Below are 21,274 nucleotides of genomic sequence, written 5' to 3'. Positions count from 1 at the left end.
TTCCACCCCTGAAATTTATTTCACATTTATTCCATCCTGTGCCATTGTTAGATTTAGTCTCTTCAGATTTAACCTCAAAAGAGCACGTATTTGGAAGAGGCTTTGAAGAGAAATTAAGCAATGTAATTCTACCCAATCTCATCCATAAAGCAACAATACTACATGATGTTGAAGAGATCCTCTACAACAGAATCATAGAATGGCTTAGTTTAGAATGGAGCGTGAAGATCATCTAGTTCTAATTTCCCTGCCATGTACAGTGATGGTCCTGTAGTGAATACTTCTGTAAGGACAGCAAGACCCAGAAACTTAATCCAAGAACATTCATTACTGCTTACAGCATCCTATGAATCTTTTTTCCCCCCCTTTAGTTTAGATGTTAATATTTCAGTTACCATAATGACTTTGAGATGAATATAGAAGTCTCAGAGGCATGAGAATCTTTAGAAGACAATATGTACTTGTACAGCTTCCAAGAATACCAGAAAGCTATTTACCCATATAGTCAGATCACTAGAAGTGCTCTTACATTAGGTCTTTAATCAGGCACTTGAAAGCATTATTGTTTTTGATTAAGGCTAGGAAACTCACCTGACAGCCAAGAGCTGTTCTCAGGAAGGTCAGTACACTTGCAGATACAGGTGCTGCTCCTGTGACCATTAGCCGTACTTTTCCTCCCAGACTTGCCTACAACAGATACAAGATACTGCAGACACCAAAAGCATTTTAGAGATATTTCCAGAGGTTTTTGTTTTTGTTTTTTTACATTCCACCCCCAGCTGCTATCCACCTAAGAGTGCCACCCACAAACATTAGAGACTAAAATTTAGAAATGTTTCCGTTTCTTTAATGGCATCTCAAGTACATAACATACACAGAGGCTATGCTGTAACGTCACAGACTCAACCAGAAGCTGATATAAATTATGGCCCTGCAGTGAGGGTTTTTATTTTTAGCCTGCCTTCTATTAGTTTCTCATGCATTCTAAGTGCTATAAAAGCAGCCACAGGAGGGTGCTGTACAACCAGAGTTCGGGCCATTGCAAGAGAGCACCAGATACAATATCAGGCATACTTACTATGACCTACAGTGAGAAAATTACGAGTCTACATACAGTACTAACATTCAGCATTCCTCCTTCAAAGGAGGGTGTTCACTCTTAAAGAAGGAAGCACCAGACTCTTAGAGTAACTATGCAGTTACTCTGCATAACCTAATGCAGTTATCTGATGCAGTAAGAGCAAGAAGAATGAGAACAAGAATTCAATTTTACTCTGAGAAGCCAGATAGTCTTCAATGAGAGAGGGAAAGCCATATCACATCACACTATAACCATCCATATCAAATTCAGCAATTGCAAAGTGATACCTATAAATTACAAAGGAGATACAATGATGCTTCAGACTCCAGTATTAAGAGCACATCATACTGCTGTTCTGTATGAAAGCAGGCACATTTGGAGTTCTTTTCACGATAAAAAAAATGAAGACATCGATGCAACAGTAAAAAAGGTTCAATATCCATAATATAGAGACCTAGACTTCCAAGTATACCTGTATTTTTCGGAAGATAACTTTATCCCAGAAACTGTTGTTTCTAATTATACCACTTCTAAGTTCTGCTTCTTTCCTCTTGGAAGCAAAATCCAGCATCCACTTCTTCAATGATGTATCTGCCTGTCCAAAAATCTATTTAAAAGATTATATAGCATTAGAGTGCAATAGCCTGATACTTTTCTCCTTATAGTAGCATGCATAAGGACTCAGCCTAAAACAAGCAATTAGACAACTTCCTAGTAAGGATAGTGATTTTGATATTTGTGACTTGGCCTTTTTCTTTTGTGTTCATTTAAATTGGCACTGAATTCTCTTTCCAGCCAACTGTGCACAACATTCTCATGAACAAGTTAATCCATTGAAAAAATAGTTTAATAGATCAGCAAGCAAAGACATCAGCTTTTATTCTAGCTTGGTTGAAATGCCAGTTAAGCATAATCCCTATTATGTTCTAAAGTACATACACACCTCACTAAAACCTGGAATTTTCTAACAGGCAAACCTTTTTCAGAAATGCCTAATATCAATTTGTCTTGTATATGTAAGTTCCCTTTTTAGATCTTTTTAAAGACTCCTTCTGGTTGTTTCCAGAAAGCTACAGAGCAGAGTTAACACCAGACCAATATTAGCATACTCACTTAATAGACAGACCCAGCAGCCCTTCAGAATTATGAGGCTTCCTACATTGATTTTTCACTTGCTAACTTTCCAGGCTACTACAGGGCTGTGAGAGGTTGAAAATGTGCTAAAGAAGTATGAAACTATCATAGCACCAAGCACAACAAGCAAGAGAACACAGCAAAAGGAGAAGGGAGACTCAAGCCTTATCCCTGTTTCTAGAATTCCAACACAGAACACTGGAACAGAATGAGGGACAGAGTTCTAAGCACTACCTGCAAATGGTCTTGGGATTTCCTCCCCTTACAAAGGGATCAGAGTTGTGCTATTTGTTCTTGGGGCTAAACAGAGGTGTTGCATTACTTGCTGTTCTTCTAGTCTCATGAAAAAGACAGCTGACATGTCTGCCATTCATTTGACAACCACAGACTACTTGTATACTTCAGCTCCTCTGCCTATACCCTGAGATATCAACTATCTGTATACAGAAAGGATCATTAAAAATCCTCCATACGAAGGGCCAAGAAAGACCCTACTTCTGAATACCCACTGCAGAAGATGGGAAGATTGAGAAGGCAAGTAGCAAGCATAGGAGAGAATGGGTCTATTGACACACCTTCTCTCCAGCACTACAGACTGGCTGGTTTGTAGTTCTCCCCGCTAGAAATTGCTGGCTGCTATGTAGGAAACTTGTACGTGTCCATGCAAACATAGCAGACACCTGACCTTGATTTGCAAATTCCCTTCCATGAGTCAGCTACTAGAAATGCAGCATGCAGATGCTAAGCCTTAAGTTCACAGTGTAGACTGGACTTCAGCTTGCTCAAAGCAAAACAGTGAGCCCTTAATAAAGCTGGAGAGAACGAAGTCTCCTAGTCATACTTTTCTATGCCAGTGCTGGCTGCCTGAAAATGCTTTAATACATTCAGCACTACTCCCTGTACTTTCTGGTCTTTCAGAAAAACACAGTAGTTCAGTGGCATCCCAGAACACAACAATTACTTCTGCCATATCAGCACAGACTTCAGAAAGCCCCTCAAAACCCTGAACAGCTCTAGACTCAGCTTTAAACTTACCTTATCAAACATCCTGTTCAACAATCGTGGTACTACTGGAAATATAGTTGGCTGTAGTGTTTTCAGGTCATCCATAAGTAGTCTGATATCCCCTTGAAAGAATCCTATCCGACCTCCATGGCACAAAACTACACACTGTTAGAGAAAAGTAAGATGTCTGAAAAATGTATGATGCACCCTAACTATACATGTACTACTTTTAAATGTGGAGTGGACTGTGCAGGATCCACTGATGTGGACAAGTCTTGCAGCATTCTCTATTAAATGAGACTGGAAAGATAAATGGCAAGACATTTGTTGCACATGGACCAAAGACCTGGAGACAGAAACAAATACTGCACAAGAGCCCCTAGCCGAAAAAGCAGTTGGCCAAATAAGTTAGTGCCAGGAACTCAGAGGCAGCAGAAGATTCAAAGCATTATTCAACAAGCTTATTCAAAAAAATATACTAGAACTTATTGCCTTTATTTGTACTACAAAATCCTGCATTAAAGTCAGATCCCTGCAGTGTGCTGCTTGTGAAGTATTCTCTTGCACTCTAGTTTTCCTTCCTGTTTCACAAGAAGGATGTGAACAGTTTGTCATTAGGTGATCAAGATTACATTTGTTGAAAAACGTAAGCAGAGCCACTGCTTATTTCAGCATCATTTTAGACTCGCACCCATGGAGGCAGACTTAATCCTGTAGTGTTCTATGCTGTCTGATAGTTTAGAAGCTCCACCTGTTGCACTTATCCACAGGATCCACCCCTTCCCAGACCTCGTTTAAGGGCTGGCAGTAGAGGCTAGGCTGTCTTGCTGGAAATCCATGCCTGCTTGAGGCCTTCTAAAGGTAAGCAGCTTTTTTCTTTTGTTTCTGCATCCACAGCTGCTGCACTTGGGCTCATCCTCACTTGCTGCAGCCTGGGACTCTGCTACTCTGCCACCATTGCTGAGTTTTCCATAACTTTGATTAAGTTACATCTATTCCCAGTCTTCACAAAAATGTACATATATAGATCAAAGCCTTTGAGTAGAAAGCTCAGGGCTCCTATGTGAAATTGCGGAAAGATTTCCATTCCTATTCATCTTCTCACACTTGCATGGAGGCCGTTTATTTCCCAGTTTATGAAAGGGAATAATCAGCTTCAAAATTCATGTTTGCTATTTCATCTAAGGGAGCTAGGTTAATTGAACTTGAAGTAGAACTATACTGCTTATGATTAAACATCTGTGCCTCTATTATACAACATATTTAAGGAACCTTATTCCAGTTGGATATTGCTTAGTAATGATCTTTCAACCTATGACTGAAGTTGCCAGCATTGAGACAGCCTTGAATCCCCTCATCCCCAGAAGTGAAACTCTAGGTTTAGCCTTACAGGCAAGAAAAACTATTCAAGAAAATGTTGGCTTCCAATGCCATTTAGTGACAAATTCTATTTTCATTTCCCAGAAGAAAACTCAACTGAAACAAAATGCCTCTCTTCTCATTCAAGTTTATTGGAAACAATAGTAATTCTAGACAAAACTAATTTTAAGTTGGTTAAGAGAGTAGACCACCACATTACCCAATTAATATTTATACAACTTTTGCAGATTAAATTCTAGTGCTGCATTGATTATATTAGAGGGAACTTAGGCAGTAAGCATATGGAGGACTTGTCTCCTGTTCGAGTAAACCAGTTTCTCTCTAACACTAGCTCTAAAACTAACTTTTGAGATGTTTTGCAAACTTTACCCCAAGTTTTCACGTGTAAAATCCAAAACAAGTGCTGTTTATCACAGATCTCTGTAAGAAAACATAAGCTTCTAAGTAGTTCTGTGAAACAAACATGCCTACCTCAACGATTCTCTCGAACATATGAGCCAAGGGCAGGAATGATATCAGAACATCTTCAGGGGTAGGTATGACTGTTTTCTGAAAGTGAAAGTGTTAAGCAAAATAGAATTATTTTTGTTAAGCTAAACAATGAAGCCAGGCACTTGAACTCTAGAGCACAGCCCTCACTACAGTTTGGTTAAAATAGAGCTTTGCTGTCTCTCATTCATTAAAGAGACTATATGTACTAGAAGTCATTGCTGCAATTGTGTTACATCTCCATACAATAACTGCTCAGATTATCACAATATACATATGATTATGAACAGAAACATGTTCTGAGAGAAGCTCCAAAAAGTTCCATTATACACACCGCAGGGGGTGGTATGGAGATTAAAGTGGTTTGTCCTTGGGGATAAAAAACACGTTCACTGTAGGTCACAAAGTTCATTTGTCCAGTTTATAAGCCATAAGTCTAATATCAGGAGTACCTCACATGATCTAAACATGAGACCAGTTGCTTAATTTAGAATTAATTCTATAAGCAGTGTACACAAAGTAGATATGCCAGAACTTCTGCATGAGAGATCTGCTTTTCCCCCACACGCTCCTGGCCTACAACATCTTAAGTAGAGGACTTTGCCACTGGGGGGGGGTCTAAATACAGTCCTCTGCCCATAGTTTCCCCATGAAGACAACAGCATGTAACAACATGCCAGCAACTACAGCTGAAGACACCAGCCCACTTTTAACTAAGCAAAATGGGCTCTGGCAGTAGTGCAGTTACACTATTCTAGACTTTTTCTATACTGACAAAATAAACATTCAAGAGAATAGTCCAAGAGCTACCCTATGGCCCAACTTCTGCCACATCTACACACTAGAAGCAAAGTTGCAAGTTCTCCAGCTGTGCTGGACCAATAGTTACTAACATAGTATCAGCTCAGTAGGGTTGGGGAAGGGATGAACATCCCCCCAAAAAACTAGCAGACCTGCATTAATTCAAGAGCAATACTCAGTTGCTATTCCTGATCCACAAGAAGTTACATGCTTAAGAAACCAAGGAGGAGCTTACTGAAGAAAAAACTAAGATCCATGCAACAAAATCTATTAAAGTCTTATAGATTTAGAGAAGTCAAGAACACCCATTAGGTTTAACATGAATTACATTATGCAGCTTCTCACATACCCTATGAAGTAAAAGAAAGAGGCCTTAGGTAAACATTGACTTCTGAACCAGCATAGACTAAGTGTTGACAAGTCACACTTTCAATTCAATCTTACTACATTATGACTGAAGCTTTTGAAATTTTAGTGTTGCTCCCCTCCATGCAAACAAAGCCATAATGTTAGCTTTGCAGTTTACCTCTGTAGTTTTCAGAAAAGCTGAAGAATTGCTGATTATGTTTTTATGAGTGATCATAGCTCCCTTGGGGTTTCCTAAAAGAAAAAGCACATCAGTATATAACAGTGAATTTGTCAGATCCTTTAAGTTACCAAGCAGAGGTAAAATCAAGCTAATAGCATTTCAATCAGTTCCATCCCGGGCATTAAAGAAAGACAGAGCTAACTAATGTGTTAGTAAGAGAACTATTACCAACTGAAGTATTAAGTTCACATGTAAGTACTCAATTTCATAAAGAGAGCAAATCCTCTAGAAACAGATAAGTTTCTTAGATCAGCTTTTCAAAATTTCTGTGGAGGCAGCTATTAAGATCTCAGACAATTCTGCTCTTAAATCTGCTACAGAAGTGTAACTAATACCATTGTATTCTTCCTTTTCACTCCCTACTGGTGTTGGATATTGTCATATTCTTCACATTTGTGAGTTATCTAAACATCTGGCTTTCCATTTCAGTTCTTCACTGGGGGGGAGCACAATGCACATAAGCTACATAATTCCTGCTACTAAAAAACACAATTAAGTCAGAGTCAGAGTCTAACAGTAATACAGCTTCAGTACCTATTTCCAAACCTAGAAGTGTTAGATTCCTGTCTGACAATATTGCAACTCTGTACCAATCATCAGGAAAAACTGAAGGAAGCCTTATAATAAAATATCCCCAGCTGCTACTTGCCCAAAAAATAAAAGGTTGCAGCAGCAGCAGAGGAAAGTCTTGGAAAACAAAGTAGGAGGGCTCCCTGAGCTAATCAATCATGCAGAGTGTAATTAGGTATACCTGTTGTTCCACTGGTGAAGCAGATGACTGCTAGATCTTCTGGCTTTGGAGGCTATGAGAATTAAGAAAATATTACTATGGTTAAGATTGCTGGAAAAAAGGAGACTTGCATAAAATTTTGAAATACATATTGAAATGGAGTTACTTTTGAGCTACAGGAGACAGCATTACACAGACTAAACTAGCATAGTCACCCTAACTTCAGATTCAATTTTTAAATTAACTTACCATAGGTTTTTGTCTGTGTGCTTTTCCCAGTTCCTACAGTATGGAAAGAAGGGAGACACAAGTGATGAGCTTTAAATTTACAAGACCAAATTTGGTAACTTACATTACTAACTACCGTAACATTCTATCATTAGACTGCCTGTTAAGGCTTTAAAAAAAAAAAAAACAAAACTTACAGAAGCAGAACAAAGGCTGTAAAGGATATAGCAGAGTTAGTGTTCTACAAATACAACAATAACTAGAATTCATAGAATTCACCCTACCCCCTTCTAGCTAGTAAGCCAGCAGCCATTCATGAAAGAAGCTCAAGGCTGAGCAGTGCCATGACAAAATCCAGCACCTCATGCAGAAGATGTGTGTCACTGAACAAGTGAAGCAGTATTCACCTCAGTAAGCACCTTGCAGGTTTCATCGCTCCTTGTGATGAGAAAGACTGAGGTTTCCCCAGGAAGGGGAATTGATGAGTTACAGTCCTTTTACACTAATATTTAAGGGCTTAAGTAAATTTCAAGTTGACCTCTTGTTAAATACAGTTTTGCCCTCAGTGTGCAAATGTATTAACTTGGCGACTGCCTTTACATTCCAAATCCACAAGAGTATTATTATGCATTCCTTTATTAGCCCTAGCCTTCCTTGCGCATGGGTAATTTTTAGATTCCTAAATTACTCACATGCATCAAAGTTTAAGGAAAAAAGAGCATCTGGAAACAGTTGAACTGTAAGCTTGCCTTTTTGAAACAGTGCCATTATTAAAAAAAAAAACTGCCACTACAACATAGCTGTCTACTCAAAACAGCATCTGCATTTCAAGCACCACCGACAGCTCAATACTTCCCTACAGCCTGAGTGAGCCCCATTATTTACTTTTGATACACGACTGAGATTTCTACACATTTTTATACCTATTACTACATTAACCCCAACCATCAAGTGTTCTTATAACAGATCTAGGAAAAGATCTTAGCATGTTAAGTTGGAAGTAGTTACTTAAGCATCTAGATTAAGTATTTACTGCTAGGTTTTTTCTGTAGCTAGATGATTCAGTGGGAAGTATCCTCCTATACTAAAACTGGAGCTACCATTCTCCTGCTTGAGGAAACATTTACATTCTCCCTACTGGAGACGATGCCTCTTTTCTCCACTACATTACAAGAGCCTATACAAATTCTTTGAAATTAGTACTCTTTGAGTATTAGTCATAGCATACAGTTAAGTCTTAATCACAGAATCACATGGAATTGCAGAGGTTGGAAGGGACCTCTAGAGATCATCAAGTTCCGCCACCCATGCATGCAAGGCTTTATGTTCAGATCTGAGTTACACGTGGACATATTCTTCCATCATCTTGCATATATGCTTTGACTCTTTGAGTACTGTGAAATAACACTAGTACGTTATTTTCCTTATAACTGTCTCTTGCTTGAAATTAAGTCTACATACTCTGCTCAGTCCTGATATCTGTTAAGCAGACACTCTTATTCTTTCACAAGTAAATGGGAGATTGAAGCAGTAGATTGAGAACGCTTACCTCTATTTCCCTCATGCTGAAGATTTCTACCCCACACTTCTTGCCACGTTCCACAAGATCTGTGCCAAAAGGCTCCATGATCACAATGGTGCTGAGGATTGGAGTTTCCCCCTTTTCTACAGCAGTTAGCAGAAGTTTAGCCTTTTCAGGTGTGTCGCAGAAAACCAGTGATAAGTCAGCTGATGAAGGAGAACAACATTATCAACATGACAAGTTCAGACTAGATCCATACTACAGAAGTCCGTAATGGAAGAGACCTCTGAAGGCAACTACAGATCTGTTCTGAGTCAGCTCCAGCATACGTTCACTTGCTGAGCTATCAGAAATGCCCTACCTTTGTTCACAATGTAAGTAATCGCTTCAGTTCCCAGTGTATCATAGAGTGGCACCACCACCATGGAGTACGTATAGCAACTCTGTTCAATGATAACCCACTGCAAAAAAAAAAAAAAAGATGTAAGTCACTGTGTTTACCTCAACTTTTAAGAAAGACATAGTGGCATTATGATAATTATGCTGTTAGGAAAAAGTTCATTTGGACAAGCTCCCACTAAAAAAACTCAACTGACCTTAAGAGCAATTTTAAGTAGTCTTAAAAGAACAGTTAACACATTAATTCTTTAATTTACCTACTAACAGCTGGAAAGTGATTAGGAATACTATACTGTTTCCTATCTGCAGGTTCTCAAGGAAGCCACTGAAGCCTTCAAAACTTTATATTATCATTTATGAATCAATAAAGGACTTCTAAGTTCCTACACACACAGTATGTTCTCATCTGTACATTACCTGCATCTCATTTGAGGACCAGAAATGCAATATATTACAGATAACAGAATATCTGATAAAATTAGTACAATTTCAGCTAACTTACTGGTATGTCTTATATCTGCATTAAAGATTAATCAGGCACATCTACACCAGCCATAATGGGGTCTATTGAACATTTTTCTTCCTAGACAGCATCTATGTGCCCCATCCCTAGGGACATTCAAGGCTTTCAGCCTTGATCTGACGGGGTGCAACCCCATCTTCCACAGCTGGGGCATGGATATTTAATGTTCCTTCCAACCTAAGCCATTATATGATTCTATCATAGATGTTGATTTTGTAATAGATGTAACCAGAGGGGGCAGCTGTACAGCAGTTTCAATTTTAGTAGATATGTCTACTACAGTAACAGACTTTGGAAGCCACACACACTTAAAGCTTCCCATTATAGCCTCCAACCATTTGTGCATGCTGTGACTGTCAAGACAACAACCAACATCCTATTTTCTGGACCACCATGACATCTTGCTTCCTTTTTAGCTCCTGAAGTTAAAACCATACTTAAATAGAACTATTAAACCTCAACACTTCAGCTCTCTCTCAAACCCTAAGCAGATAGTACAGAACAGAGATAACAGGCTAGAAGTTTCAACTTCTTTCCTGATAGGGATGTGATCTTCTCTTAAGGGAAACTGCACATTTATCTGAGCTGTCTTCTCAATCTATAACACTATTTCCTTGCTTGCAGAAAAGATTCTGTTGTCCAGTTACTCAAAATGAAAGTAGATTTTAATAATCCAGATTTATTTTTCTAGTGATATTTCAGGAGGTAACACGCTAGGATTTCAACTCCCAACTCCAGGGGATTTTCCCAGCAGTCATTCCTGGAACTGAAAAGTATGAATCACTGACAAAAATCTTTACGTAACCTGGACTACTGATTCTATTTGGAACGTCACAAAACTTGTTCAGTAGTTTTCAGTAGGGAAAGTCCCAGAATTAAAACTTGCTTTCAACAGTTCTTTCCAGCTCACTTCTGATCCAACTCAAAGTCTGCCAGAGCAATGCAACTCAAGTACATTTGGCTTTCGTGATATTTAAGCAGACCACACCATCATGCTCTCCTTCAGAAAGTCCACTGACCAAACAACCAGAGAACTTATCTTTCAGGTCAAAAGTCATAGTCGTGGAAAAGTAGTAGTCTCTCCTTGCACCTAAAGTCTAGTGTGACACTAACATCTGGCTCTCCTCCACACTTTTTTCCTAAAAGAAAAACTTCCACTTAATGCTATAAGCTATAAGATTCCTAGTTGGAGACAACCCAGTTGTTTATTATTGAAGAACGCCTGAAGCTATTAGAACCAGTATTCCAGCAGGAAAATGCATGTAAAGTACCAGATTTAAGATCCAGAAAAAGCATTTATTTGTCTGTATAAAGCTACAGGTTTGGTTTTTTGTAGTGGGAGTTAAGAGAAGAAGTTGAGAAGAAGGTCCAACATCACTTGTCATCATGGTTTTTGTTTGTTCTGGGGGGTTTTGCTTTAAGTGCCAGAAGGGATGGCTTAGTGACAAACTGAAAAAAAAGTCAGAAGGGATCTAAAGTGGTGTATAACTGTTTGAATGGCAATATTATAGGTGGCCCTAAGTAACTCAATCCAGCTACTGGTATTCATTGGAAAGAGTCAACATTTTAGACAAAAATTTATCAACCATCCTCCCATCTTGATACAGATTTGGTTTAAGTGGCCTACCACAGCAAGTACCAGCTCACTATTAATCACAAACACAGGTTACAGAAATGCAGCCTTACCAGTTCAATCAGTAAGTTTTAAGAATCAACAAACATGCATCAGTTCATACTATTTTTAATAACAGCAATCTAGAATCACTGCCACATTACTATGATAGATACTAATAAATCAATCTAAACATCCCCTTAGTTGTCTCAGGCTTGTGAGATTTGGCTTTGCTAAATGATCTTTAGTTATACTACTTCTAGTCCATCCCCTTGACTTTCAAAGAGTTCTCTATTTTTACCTTTCTTAGTTTTCTAATCCAAAATCTTGATGTTCAGGACCTCCTCCACAGAAAACAAAGATGAAGATGACAGAACTTTGCACAAACTTTTCATCATTAAAGGACTAAACACCTTGTGACTTCCAACCTCTTTCAGTTACTTAGTACTACAATGCCATTTTAAGAGAAAGCAAATTGTGATAAACATTAAATCAAATAAGTGCTGTACTGACTTCCTATTAAACATCTTCTCTAGCAACTGAGGGGAGAAGTAGAGAGTTAAGTTCATTTGGATTTCCTAATGATTTCTGGTCTTCTGCATACAACTCCAAGTCCATAAAAGAATATAACTAACAATTGTGTCAGTTATCCATTTCAATTCTTAGTTAAAGATGCTACATCTATGGGTCTACAATAACGGCTCAGCCTTTAGCCCCAACTCCAAGAGCACCCTTAGTACAGAAGCTCAGTACACTGCCAATAATTAATAGACTAAAATGGTGGGCCATTTCAAATAACAGCTAGATCACTAACAGAAACATCAATTACCTCAGGTCTGTTTTGTGCAAAGACGCCTATGTAATGGCTGCAAGATGGTTTGAAGCCTCGGTGAAGTAATGCAGAGCCCACATACTCTGCTCTGTCTGAAACCTGGGGGGGGAAAAAAAAAAAAAAAAAAAAAAAAAAATGAAGAGAAGCCAAATGAAAAGTTGAGACAAGATCCAACAATACCCATGAACTATTTTTGCCTTAAGTCTAACAAGAAGGACAATAACTGATGTGAAGTAGACAGTGGCTTTCTAGAGTATTTTAGATGTTCTCTAATTTTGAGGAAACCAAAGATTGAAGTAACATTACTATAAACTGAACATAGACACTACACTTACATCCAATATGAAGCAGAAGAGATGCTTAATCCAGCTGCACTTTCATTTGTTAAGTAAAAAGTTTTGATTCCATACTCATATGTGCAGGAAAGGCTAGAAATGCAATAATGCAGCTTTATACTGCTGTCTGCAACAACACCAAACAAGCTATCTTTCTGCTTCATTCTTCAGAAAAACACTGAACTCAATTGCCTACAAGAACATCATTTCACCCTTCAAGAAGCAAGAAAATGAAAAGGCAAAATCCAGTTAAATCTATAAACAAAGTTTTTGGGAAGGCAGTTCTCTAATTCCTCCCTCCACACAACATATTACCTGAATCCACATTAGTCACTTGCCTCAATCAGAAATGCTTTGCTGATGAGGTTGTACCAAAGAGATGCCCAGCAAAAGTCACCAGGAAGTCACCTCTGCTATCTACTAAAGGTCTTTAAGTGATCCTAGGGTCTTCAAGTGACCCTAGCAGTATGCACTACATAAAGCTTATGCAAATTTTAAAGACATCAGCTTACTAAGTCAGAAACAGCCTGAAAGTGCAGAGTTGTTCAAGTTTAGCATGAAGATATATTCTTAAAGACATTTTTAGCGATGACAAAGCAGCAGTGTGCTTATAGGTAGAAGTACATTTATTAACACTCTATAATGTGTCCTTCAGCACTACAGAGACAGGCAGCCAGGAAGCACAGGTAACATTTGTAAGTAGGGCTCTTTCTACTGTAAAACTAGTACCAGTCTGCATCCCTGAATACCATTTTAAAGCCACAACCCTTTAGAGGCAGCATCCAAATTCTAAGCAATTCAGCAGCAAGACACTAAGCTGCAAAGATAAGACAAAAACATTCAATTCAGGAATAAAGCACTGAATAAATTAAGTGCAGGAGGTGGTGTGCTTCCCCTCATATTTATTTTTGAGGCTATTCTCTTAAGATACTCTATTAGGAACTAAAAATCTTTCCACAATGTTTTGATACCAATTTAAGAACACCCATACATAATTAAGACTTTATATTGCAACTGCATGTTGCACCAATAGCCCCAGCAAAGAAAAGCAGTTCGAGAACTAAGTGAAAAAGACTACTTACCTGTTTATAGGAGATCCACTCATATGGCTGGTTTGGTTTTCTAACCCCCAGACATGGACCATTATCTAAAAACAGCAATTAAAAAAGTTACACAAAATGCAATCCCTGCCTTTGTCTTGCCACTACACTAATTACACATTCACCAGCATTAAGCTGACATCCTGTGAATTCTTTGCAAATACCTTCTGAAGACAGCGTTGTTTTGTTTTTTTTTATTATTATTATTTTTATTTTTGGAGGTTGAGAACAAGCAGAGAAGGAAGCCAGAGAAGGATACATTGGTAACAAGGCTTTATTCAAGCACCCCTGTTTTTCAGAAGGTCATAATTGGATTTGCCTTCTAGATAGCTCACACTCTATGTATTCATCTCGCTACTAGGTAGACATCACTCTCCCCTCTCCAATCTCAACTGCATTTCAAGAGCTCAGACCTTTAGCTCTTAACGTTGCTGATAAAATGCATTTTGAATTCAACTTACTGGATACATGTAGCCCCCTTTGGAACATATCATAGACTGTTCTCACATCATCATAGTAGCAAGTTATCAACTCATCACTGTTGAGGAGAGAGGACCTTCGAGCATTCTCTTCACCCTATGAAAACCAAAGAGAAAAGTTAGATTCTCCAGCACAGATTAACATGACGTTCTGAAGGAAATAGAAACTTCTCATCCATTTAAAAAATTTTGTTATGAGCCCTAGTAAACTCTTCAAGAGAGAGATTTACAAGGCTTCCCTGGACATCACTGAGATACATTAGATTTCTCCCTACATTACCACAAATGTGTCGGGCAAAAAAAAATTGATCTTCATCTACATAAGAGCACAGAACAAGTTTAAGTACCACAAAACACTGCTTTCTCTTGACAGGACTTTTCTTTAGGGATATTTTACTCTAATCTCAATTGGAACATTCTAGCTATGTTACCACTGAGATCCTAATCTCCAACTAGTAGCTTTCCAATTACTATTAGAAACCAACCATGCTCCAATTGAGCTTTCAAAATCTAAATATTTTAGGCACAATCAGCGTGACTTCAAAATGAGTGGTCTCATAAGTAAAATACTTTGTACCAGATAAAAACTGAGTCCAGAAAAAGTTGTTTCCTGACCTAACTACAGGCATTTATGATAATACCACTATTTTTCAACAGATGAGCACTTGCATATACTGTCAATTGTAGTAAAAAAAAAAAACTGAATAATTTCAACATAGTCCATTTGATAGCGGCAGATTAAATAAGCTCATTTTATACCAATTGCAGTTATGCAAGTACTAAGCAGACCAGCTCAGAGGACAGACAAGCAGATTCTTAAAAGGAAGTACAGTTGGTTAAACAGTTTCAAGTACACATCACTAAAAATCCTCTTTATAAGTGGTTGCTGTGAAAGAGTCAGGAGTTGATTAAGAGGTCTTGGACTACCTAAATCTATGCTTGTGTTGTGATATCATGGATGATGTCAAAAGGCTAGTCATGTGCAGTCATTGACACTTCTAGGCTAAAGATTTATTTTTTGTTTTCAAAGTACTCTACAAGAGAGAGCAAGTAGAAAGACATGCTTTATCTGCAGGGACATAGGTGTGTCATATCATACACATACCTGGAAAGGAGCGAGCATAGTAGCAGTTCACCAGAGACAAAAACATTTTAAACACAAAAACAAGTCTAACTTGTTTTAGAAAAGCTATGTGTAATGCAGCTCTTGCCACTCCTTTGACTGTAAGCAGAAACATACAGTGAACGTGGCCCAGAACAAATTAATGACTGGCTTACCTCTAAACACTCATACATCAGAAATTCAAGAGCACACTTGCCCTCACACCAGTGCCTACTCTGTAGGAAATGAACCAATCACTTAAACACATCTCTGTCCAGAAAAAAAAAAAATATGCATGACTGCTTGTTTTATTTCAAATGTTACACAGACCATGGATAACCAAGGTCAGCTTCTATATTTCCCAGTTTCAACACCTCTTCTGTTAGCCAAAGGAAGATCATGACACAAAGTTCATAATCACAGTCTCACTGTAGATGTCACTGCATCTATGGTGTAATGCATTAGCATCACATTTGAGGCTCTACAATTCACACATCAGGCAAAATACCACACCCTAAGCCATTCTGCAGCAACAGACAAGAAGTGTTTTCTTCTAATCAGAGCCAGTACTGTTTAGCTCATACATCCTATTACTTAGAACTACAAAAGCAGTTTTCACAGGGCCTTTATCAAACAGCACACTGCCTGAATTCAGGACTGACTGCACTGTTCTTTTAAAAAGGAACATTAGAGAAATTATAACAGACTACTATTGAAACAAACCATCAGTTCCAAATTTTACCAAAAAAGGGAAGCACAACCAACATAAGGTCCTGCTTACTTGATTCCTCCTCCCAAAGGAAAGTGAAATTAATTCTAAGGTTGTTGGAAATCCAGTTTCCACTGGAGAATGCAGTTTCTCATGAGACAACAAGAGTGTGAGAGTTTAATGACATTCTTCAGTAGATAAAGGTGTATTTCACTGCATTTTTGAAGATTACTTAGAATACAGCTCATGCTGCCAGCTTGAAGTCAGTTATTAAGCAGTATTATAGCATTGGTCTAGTTTTGGTCTAGAGATTCCTATCCAGAATATTTGTGCAACTATTAGGCAAGGGCTTGCTCACAGCAAGCTTTTCTAAGAAGCACCTCTGCCTGAGCACAGGTCCTAAAAAAAAAAAAAATTGCAAAATTACTCAATCTTTCCTTCCCTTCTACAGATGACAGGTTCAAGTGAACCCTGAGAAACTTTTACTTATCTCTGAAGAGGTTCTTCTCAAAAAAAGATCAAGTTGGGAGCTTTGAAAGCAGGTTTTATGTCAGTGAAGTGGAATTGTATCAAGTATACTTCAAGGACTGCACTCCATGTATTTTAATGGACATTAGTCAAGAAGAAAGCAGATACTTTCAGTAACTCTGTACTCATTCAACTGAGCATACAACCACTGCGCTGGCTCAGGGTCAATTAGAACAGGTTACTGGATGCTGACCTACTAAATCAAGGCTTTTCAGAAGCTGGAAGTGACCTGGAACAGCAATAAATAGGATGCTTTTAGCTTCTTAGGAGAGCGAGAAGTTTCATCATCAGAACATATAGAAACACTGTACCAGTCACTGACTGCACTTAACCTCATCAGAAATGAAGAAAATAATGTACATATAAGAATTCTAATTCAAAAAATTTTAACCAGTAATGAACAGGTAGATTTGATATTAAAAATTAGAAGAGAATAGTGTTTGCCCCATTTTTTGAAGCACATAGCTGACTGCAGATCTTTCAGCACATTTTCTGATTAAGCAACACAATGTTGAGGGATATTTTGAAAGCAGTGTTTTGTATTGTCACTTCCACAGGAAAAAAAATGCATCTTTATGTACTCTATTCTCTTATAAATGTATAAAGTGAAATTTTAAACAAACAGTGAGAAAGCGAATCCTAAGCACTGCATTACATTCAGTATTTATAACAGCTAAACTCACATCAAAATGCATTCTCATGTGATTAGTTTGGTACAGCATACAGCATTATATTGCAAAGGATTTTATCTGAACTGTCAAACTAAACAAGACAGATTTTGGTTACATCGACATATTGAAGTTTGGGCTCTCTATCCCCAAAACATGCTAACGCCTTCAGCTGTTTTCCATTTAATGCTCATGAGTCTTTTTATTGATGCATTTTTTGCAAGTAATGCTGCTCTACCTACCTTGCTCTGATCAAAGAGCACGTTAATTAGCACAATATAGATAAAATTGCAAATTATTTTAATGAGGTCACATAGTAAAGAACAACAATTTTTATCATAGATTTTAGCAATGACTAGCAATTTTGCTTGAAGAGGTAGAGGTAGCAAGCTGCTCCTGCAGGCTAGTCTCAAGCATAAATATTTGTCTGTGGTTTTAGAGTCAGTTTAGAGCTGCTGTTCCACTATCTTCCTAAAATGCTAAGCTCCCAGTCTGCTACCAATGCGATCTCCACTGAGTGGTAAGGCATTCCACAGCCAGAGAGCTTTCACTACTAGTCTACTGCAGCCACTAAAACACGCTGTTCCATAAGGCTATTCCCCATAATGTTTAAATGGCTGCTATCCAGATTAGGAAGAGTCATCAGAAGTGAGTTCTACTTTCTGGATCCTTACATACACGTGCTCCTCAAAGAGCTTTTTGTAGCTATCTCATCAGATCATGTTTTTGCCTCCCCTTTGTGCAATTCTAACAGCAGATCATTACTTACTATGTTTTCACTATAGTAATGAGAGCTATGCATTAGCTTAACACTATACCATATGGAAAAAAGGTTAAGAAATAAACAGCTACTAAAAAACCTTCTGGATGGAGGGACCAGCTAATGCTTCATTGTTAAATTTCAGTATCAAACACCAGAGAGAAAGAAATGCCTATTTTGAGGCTATGACAGGAGTCTGTTTTGCTAAAACCCATGAAAGCTTACATAGCATAAAATTTAAACTGCTGCCACATTTGTTTACATCACTTTACAATCATAGCTACTCTTAAGCTTAAAAAGAGGTCACGTAAACTACCTCTGACACAGAATCTGCTGTAATGGGACACCTCAGTTGCAAGCATATACAAGAAAACTCCACAGCTGGTGTTTCTGAAGAATGCAAGAAATGCAAACAACCTGTCATCCTTGTATTCCTACATAAGGTAAGCATCTCACTTGAAGATCTCAACATCCAACGCTATCTCCCTCCTTTCAAAAAAGGAAAAACCACACAGGGAAATTGATACAACAGCTGCACACAAAACTAACCACATCATCAATTGCCTATACGGGCTTCTGACCAACAATCAGGCTGTTTCAATATCAGATTTCAACACTAAACACCACCTAACTGCAACACTGCGCCTCTGAAATCAGAATACAAAACTAAGCTAGCATACCTAGAGATTATTACATGATTGCTTTAATTCCAGCTTACTCTATGGCTGGGATGTCTTGGCAGGACTCATACCTTTCCACAGATCATTTCAGGACAGTTAGTACCCTCTTGATGCTTGTAACCTAATATAAAGTCTCATCTGACAGCTATTATAAGCTAGATATTGTAACAGAAGAGTATTAGTCCAGTCAGTATACCCCAGCATACATAATCTGACCCCAACAGTTAATGTAATAGGTCATCACATCAACACACACTTTAGTGAGAACAACGCCGTGTCAGTTTTAACATACATGAGTTTCTCCCACATCAGATGACACTTACCTCTACTTCCACAGACTGCATTGCTAAGTCACACGGTGGCTTCAGTGCTTTTGGTCTTGTTGCGTACCAGTAGGTTGTGAGGGCTGCAAAAGCACCAAAACCCACCAGGGTATTTGTGGGAAGGGTGCGCACATACTGCCTGACATCCACAAGTTCAGGAATCCGCATATGCCTAAACAAGTCGTGTGCTTGCATCATAGCTCAGTGCAGTTGTCCCAATGCTGGAACCTGTTGACACGAGAAAAGCTGCACAGATTTGAGGTTGTTTTGATACACTGCTGTAGCAGAGCAACATATACTTAGTCCTACTAGTTTCTCCCTGTCAAAACGATTTTGATCTGCCACTAAGCACCTTTAGAATTCTGTAACGGAGTTATGTAAACAAGCAATTTTTGGTTCAGAAATATCAGGTGAGACTGACAGAAGGCAATTTGAGTTTTAAGATCATTTGAAAGACACCACATGTTAACAAAATATTTGCTTTTTTTTTTTTTGAAGGGCAGCATTTCACAAATGGTAAATATTTACCATACTGGCTGAGTATGCTGTGCTACAAGGCTGCTTTTAGAGTAAGCGTCAAACAGGACTCCAGGGAGGGAGGCAGGGCTGCTAGCTTTCCTGCACCAGCCAACAGAGCGCACCCTAACCCTACAGTAGGGGGAGAAGGATCCTCTATCTCTGAAGTTCTGTCAAATAACCTCTCCTTTTCCAGTCTCCCTTTGGTCACACGCAGAAAGCTCTGCAAAGAGCTCATGGAAGGCATCTCCCTATGGCTGCACTGTGCTGGCCAGCTTCCCATTTCTCTCAGCGTCACACCAGCAGTTTATCATTGGCCACAAAGCAGAACAAAGCTGTGTGCAAAAAGCAGCAGCATCAACAAGCACAGGAAGCACGTTTTGCTCGTCACGTCCATACAGAGAGCTGAGGAGAGGCAACTCCCAGCCCATGCCTGACATGGATATTCCGCAGCAAGAACCAGCAATGGAAAAAAGCACTGCTGCCAGCTCAGCTGGTGCCCTCCTCCACAGCCAAGGTCTCCAGGGACGTCTGTCACATGCCACCACCAGCTCCTGCCCACTAGGTTAGAGGTGAGCAGCGGGCAGACGACAACCCACACCAGTGGCTGCCATCACCTGCTACACCAGGACAGAGCAGACCGCAGAGTTGCCTTGTCCTGTATCCCACTTGCTTCTTCAAGAAGAGAGATGCTTTTGTTTGGTTCATTTCGGCTGAGCAAAGAGCCCACAGAACATCAAATGTGCTTGAATAGTTCAGGAGTGCTGTGAAACAATACTTTGCTGCAGGGCGAGAATGCAGGAGGCCAGAATTAAAAGCATATTCCTTTTTCTAACCAACTATAACAGGTCAAGATTTCTCATTTCTATAGAAAAAAATCTCAAATTTATAATCAACTATCAAAAAACTATGAAGTTTTCATTGCCGTCATCAGTTAGTCAACTAGGCAGCAGAGGAGGAGTCATCTTGTCCATAAAGGCTAACCAGTATTTGGACTCAGATTTGCTACAGGCAGCAAAAAAGAAGCCATAAAACAGTTCAAAGGGCCCACAGTTTCACAACATTAGCAGGACACTCTGAAATCAGGTCATGGATAGGAGCAATGTTAAGATGGGATCAATGCCATCTCTGGGCAGGTCCCAGATCCAGCACTCCCAGGCTAGCAGTCATTGTTCTCCTCTCCTCCTCACCTTTGTGTCTGACTGCACTACGAGGCACACTGCATAGCATCACTAGAGAAGTTACCTTTCCATCATCTGCTCTGTGGCACACAGCCTTTGGGTACAGCCCACTGCAACACAGCAAGCTGTAGTAATGGAAGGTAAAGAAGAACAGTATATTGAAAAAAATCCCTCCATCTTCCCTTAGCATAGAGAAAGTAATCGATTACTGACTCGATAATTAGGATTACTGCACCACAGCTTTTTATGCATGAGATCACTCAAATATCTGCATCACAGATACAGAACTTCTCTCTGAAGTGTGAAATACACATAGATGAAAAATAAGAAAAGACTTTCCAACATGGAAAGGCTTAGCCTGCAAGTTAATATTGGATATCCTATTAGACATCATGCTATCAAATAAAAAAAAAAAAATAGGGCTACAATGGAAGGGCAAGCTTCACTCTTTCCTCCTCAAGCCTCACTACAAACACCTCTGTCTTAAAAACTGATACTTGCTTCCCCCGTGCATTAGTCATGTGTCCTGAATATATATTGCATAACTCAGGGATGCAGCATAGTCTGA

The 21,274-nt window shown here is 38.9% G+C and overlaps 1 protein-coding gene across 5 annotated transcripts in view; it reads right to left on the bottom strand.

Annotated features, from left to right (window-relative positions):
• ACSL1 (acyl-CoA synthetase long chain family member 1) overlaps positions 1–21,274 on the bottom strand; it is a 35,092-nt gene that overhangs the window by 6,504 nt on the left and 7,314 nt on the right. For all 5 annotated transcript variants that reach the window (XM_048943686.1, XM_048943687.1, XM_048943690.1 and 2 more), the window contains 13 exons: positions 19,010–19,237; positions 14,222–14,336; positions 13,743–13,807; positions 12,323–12,424; positions 9,321–9,420; positions 8,987–9,165; positions 7,459–7,491; positions 7,231–7,282; positions 6,417–6,490; positions 5,072–5,149; positions 3,251–3,385; positions 1,554–1,688; positions 592–687 (listed from right to left, as the gene is read on the bottom strand). In XM_048943686.1, coding sequence (XP_048799643.1) covers positions 592–687; positions 1,554–1,688; positions 3,251–3,385; positions 5,072–5,149; positions 6,417–6,490; positions 7,231–7,282; positions 7,459–7,491; positions 8,987–9,165; positions 9,321–9,420; positions 12,323–12,424; positions 13,743–13,807; positions 14,222–14,336; positions 19,010–19,207 — 1,362 coding nt within the window. In that variant the 5' untranslated portion in view covers positions 19,208–19,237. The remainder of the gene's footprint in view (positions 1–591; positions 688–1,553; positions 1,689–3,250; positions 3,386–5,071; positions 5,150–6,416; positions 6,491–7,230; positions 7,283–7,458; positions 7,492–8,986; positions 9,166–9,320; positions 9,421–12,322; positions 12,425–13,742; positions 13,808–14,221; positions 14,337–19,009; positions 19,238–21,274) is intronic.

The sequence above is a fragment of the Lagopus muta genome, chromosome 4 (genome assembly GCF_023343835.1).
Source record: "Lagopus muta isolate bLagMut1 chromosome 4, bLagMut1 primary, whole genome shotgun sequence".
Taxonomy (NCBI): domain Eukaryota; kingdom Metazoa; phylum Chordata; class Aves; order Galliformes; family Phasianidae; genus Lagopus; species Lagopus muta.
The sequence above is the reverse complement of the archived record's forward strand: the minus strand, read 5'-3'. Positions and strand labels throughout refer to the sequence as shown.